Source organism: Wasmannia auropunctata, unplaced genomic scaffold (genome assembly GCF_000956235.1).
Source record: "Wasmannia auropunctata unplaced genomic scaffold, wasmannia.A_1.0 LD334217.1, whole genome shotgun sequence".
Classification (NCBI taxonomy): domain Eukaryota; kingdom Metazoa; phylum Arthropoda; class Insecta; order Hymenoptera; family Formicidae; genus Wasmannia; species Wasmannia auropunctata.
Window position 1 is genome coordinate 14,996 of NW_012028673.1, and position 3,399 is coordinate 18,394.

General features: G+C 33.8%; 2 protein-coding genes across 2 annotated transcripts in view; both read right to left on the reverse strand.

The window, feature by feature from the left end:
* The window catches only part of LOC105459038 (DNA-directed RNA polymerase II subunit RPB2), a 10,518-nt gene extending 10,333 nt beyond the window's left edge, over positions 1 to 185 (reverse strand). The window contains exon 1 of the mRNA XM_011704710.1: positions 2 to 185. Coding sequence (XP_011703012.1) covers positions 2 to 29 — 28 coding nt within the window. The 5' untranslated portion in view covers positions 30 to 185. The remainder of the gene's footprint in view (position 1) is intronic.
* Positions 186 to 913: 728 nt separating this feature from the next.
* Positions 914 to 3,262, reverse strand: LOC105459039. Its single transcript, XM_011704711.1, has 5 exons — positions 2,904 to 3,262; positions 2,392 to 2,571; positions 2,028 to 2,286; positions 1,453 to 1,953; positions 914 to 1,373 (listed from the first exon to the last, which is right to left on the reverse strand). Exons 1-5 carry the CDS (start codon positions 3,096 to 3,098, stop codon positions 1,069 to 1,071), a joined length of 1,440 nt encoding a protein of 479 aa, XP_011703013.1. The 5' UTR covers positions 3,099 to 3,262; the 3' UTR covers positions 914 to 1,068.
* Positions 3,263 to 3,399: the final 137 nt, after the last annotated feature.

Below are 3,399 nucleotides of genomic sequence, written 5' to 3' on the forward strand. Positions count from 1 at the left end.
CCATCTTCGATACCAAAAATATTACTCATTCTCGTTTACGAAATGTATGATTTCGAGATATAGCTCCCACTTTACTGTGTAACAACCTTACTCTATTTACTAACAATACACAAACTGAAGCCGAATGCTCTACACAAATGCTTCCTTTCTATCTTTTTTCTCTTCTTGAACTAGTTGAACCAGAGAGAGAGGATCCTGAGAGCGCCAGAGCGGCTATGCCCGTGATTTTGCGACCGGCGATGAGCTTCAGCGCCTCTGGAAAGTGGATGTTGAACTACTAACTAGAGAGCCAATGAGAAGCACGTGCGTTGGACGGAAAGCGTGTTTCTCATTGGTCTTTCTAGTTAGTAGTTCAACATCCCCTTTCTAGAGGCGCTGAAATCAGCTCGTCGCCGACGGCAGTAAAATCGCGGGCATGGCCGCTCTCAGGCTCCTCTTTGTCCATGATGTAAGAATTCGCGCCAAATTCGAATCTGTACGCTTCGAAAGTAGAGCGAAAATTGGCCGCCTGTTTCATGCATACGTGAAGAGAACGATCACATAAATGATCGAGGAAGAAAGGGGTTAAAGAAAATTTTTTAATCCAATTTTAAAATTATTATGAATTATACGAAATTATTCTTGAAAACTTCAAATAAGTGATTAGCCTCTAATTTTTCAAAGTCCATTCCGAATTGAAAACATGTAGATATGATAGCTCGATAAATAAACATTGTATATGAGAAACTTGGTAAATACAAAACAATATCAATTAATTTTGCAGGCTGCAAATTTTATTATATATTTATCCTAATAGTTTTTAAAATCTTAGTATGAGATTTATAAAAAAAAAAACATTGAAACACCATTCGATCTTTAAACATACACGTTAGTAACATTGAATATAAAACTGCAGTAATTAGAATGACTGGAATTAAACGTGCAATTAGATCAGATCTTTATATGTACAATTATGATACATTTACATCAAAGCTGATAATCAAGTAATTACAATTTTGTACTTAATGTTATTCATATATGTCTTTATAACTATTAAACATTTACAAAATATTTTGCAAAATTAAAAATTTATATTTTTAATGTATTACATAAAGGTTCATCGTCTTTTTTAAGGTTTTTCAATCGCGCATTTTTCAAGAATATTAACGTAACCTTCTCCACTTTGTCAATCATCGCAGGTGTCATTTCAGACTGCGAAAGACATAGTAGATGTTCACGAACCTTGCATTCACATACACTCAATATTTCCACAATCTGCTCGCTGGTAAAGAGTTCAATTATTTTCAACCAATATCTAAACATACAACGTATAGGCTTGAATCTCAGTCCACCTGGATCCATTTTTTTTTTCTCTGTCAATCTTTTTCCTGAAACTAATACATACGTTGTTAGACACAAAAGATGTGCGTGCGTGTATTATTTGCAATGTTAAAGAAAAAGCGAATTATGTACCTGTTTCAAGGGAAAAAATTAGTTCCGCTACAACACGATCTATTCTTACTGGGACATTCATGCTGTCACGACGTAAAACGTGCAATACGCACACAGCATCGCAAATTATGTTGGCACTCTGTTGCTGGACTGGATATAAATTATCCTCATTGTCTTCGTACAATTTCAATATCGTGAATATAATTTCCATCAACTTCCTAAACGTCTCGTCATTCTCATAGTCATAGTAGAATTTAAGACCAGAACCACACCCCATTACGGCAGCCAGCATCGTCAGCCAATGATCGACGAACGTCAATTGGGAGTGACTCTTCTTTCCCGGGCGTATTACATAAGGCATAAACGACGTAAACGATTCCAACAGGGCGTGAAACAAGGTGTCTGTTCTAAAAAATCTCTCGAGGAGAGATATTTTACTGTTCTCGTACCGCATCCTTGTGCAGTGACAATGAGACATAGATTCAAGCAAACTTATTGCGGTCTTTTTTACGTGCAAGTCATCTGCGACAGAAAATAAGATTACATTAGTTCGGACTTTCTCTCACGACACATTACAATACGTATATTTAGCGTACAATTAGAACTCTCTAATATGGAGATCATGGATTCCTCAAAAAAATAGCATTCCGTAAGATGGTCCACCCAATATGATTGAGAATCTTGCCTGATTTTCCGTACAACCGACTGTAAGATCTTGAGGAGTTGAATCAATATTAACGAGTCGTTGGATTTTAAATAGCTTAGGATCATTGGAGGTAGTTCTCGATTGCAGCCTATTTTATCGACGATTTCTTCATTATTGCTCAAGTTGTCAATGATACCCAAAATTATCTCCTAGAAATATATCTTTAGCTATTAAAGTAGTCAAAATTTGTCGTTAAAAAATGGTTTCTGTAGAACTCAATCAAACATCGCAATAAAAATAAATATATATCATACAGTCAATCGTGGATTGTCAGGAATCATTAGCCGTGGATGGCCAGGAATCATTAGCATGTTCATGGCTATCGTAAGAAAATCGTGCGACACAAGATACGACACCATTTCTTTTTCCTCACTTAAATACCACAAAACGCAAAGGTCATCCTCTAGCTCTGGCGTCCAATGTTTCTTATAGACCTAAAATAAGTTTTTTAATTTGTTATTTTTATTTTATCATAAATTTAACAAATGAGATCATTTATGAATAAATTACAGCTAGTAAAAAAGATCAAAAAGGAACTTTAAAAAAAAGGAGACAAATTGTACCTGATAAAACAAAATTTCAAAAAGTATTTCCACTTAACGTGCTTATCATTTGTGAGTCTCGTATGACATTACTGTACAAGATAATTAGTTATACTTAAAGACTAATATATAATAGTTAATACTTAAATACTTAAAATAATATATAAGTTAATACTTAATATATAATAGTTTATACTTAAAGAATAACTTTCACAAGGAATTACCTCACATAGAGACAGCAGAGTGGTGTGTAGCCACTTGCCGCTGTAGAGATTGTCACCCACAACATTGCCTCTCAACACTTTCTGTCTTCGTTTGTTCTGTGCTTTCTGTTCCTGTTTACTGACCTGCGAGTCTATTGGTATCTTGCCAGAACCGATACTTATCGTGTACCTTGTAACATTTTCATATAATTTCATTGAAAGCAAACGAATAATTCTGAGTTTATAGTTTGTATATGTTGCACCGTATGTATACAAATTATGTACTCATATAGTTTGTATACAGGGCTGGGCATATTTCAAATACAGTATTTGAAATACAATTTGTATTTTGTATTTTGTATTTTGTATTTCAAATAAATTATTCAATGTATTTTGTATTGTAAATACAATTTCAATCTATTTTGTATTTGAAATACTAAAAAAATTATTGATAAAAATTCTTGATAACCCTTAAGAGTAACTTAAATTTTTCTCATATGACACTAATTATTTTCGT

Coding starts and splice junctions, on each gene's coding strand:
- LOC105459039 (XM_011704711.1), bottom strand. CDS start 3,098: ATGAAATTATATGAAAATGTTACAAGGTACACGATAAGTATCGGTTCT. Junction 2,572..2,903: donor CTCTGCTGTCTCTATGTGAG/GTAATTCCTTGT, acceptor AACTTATTTTAG/GTCTATAAGAAACATTGGAC. Junction 1,374..1,452: donor AATTTTTTCCCTTGAAACAG/GTACATAATTCG, acceptor CGTATGTATTAG/TTTCAGGAAAAAGATTGACA.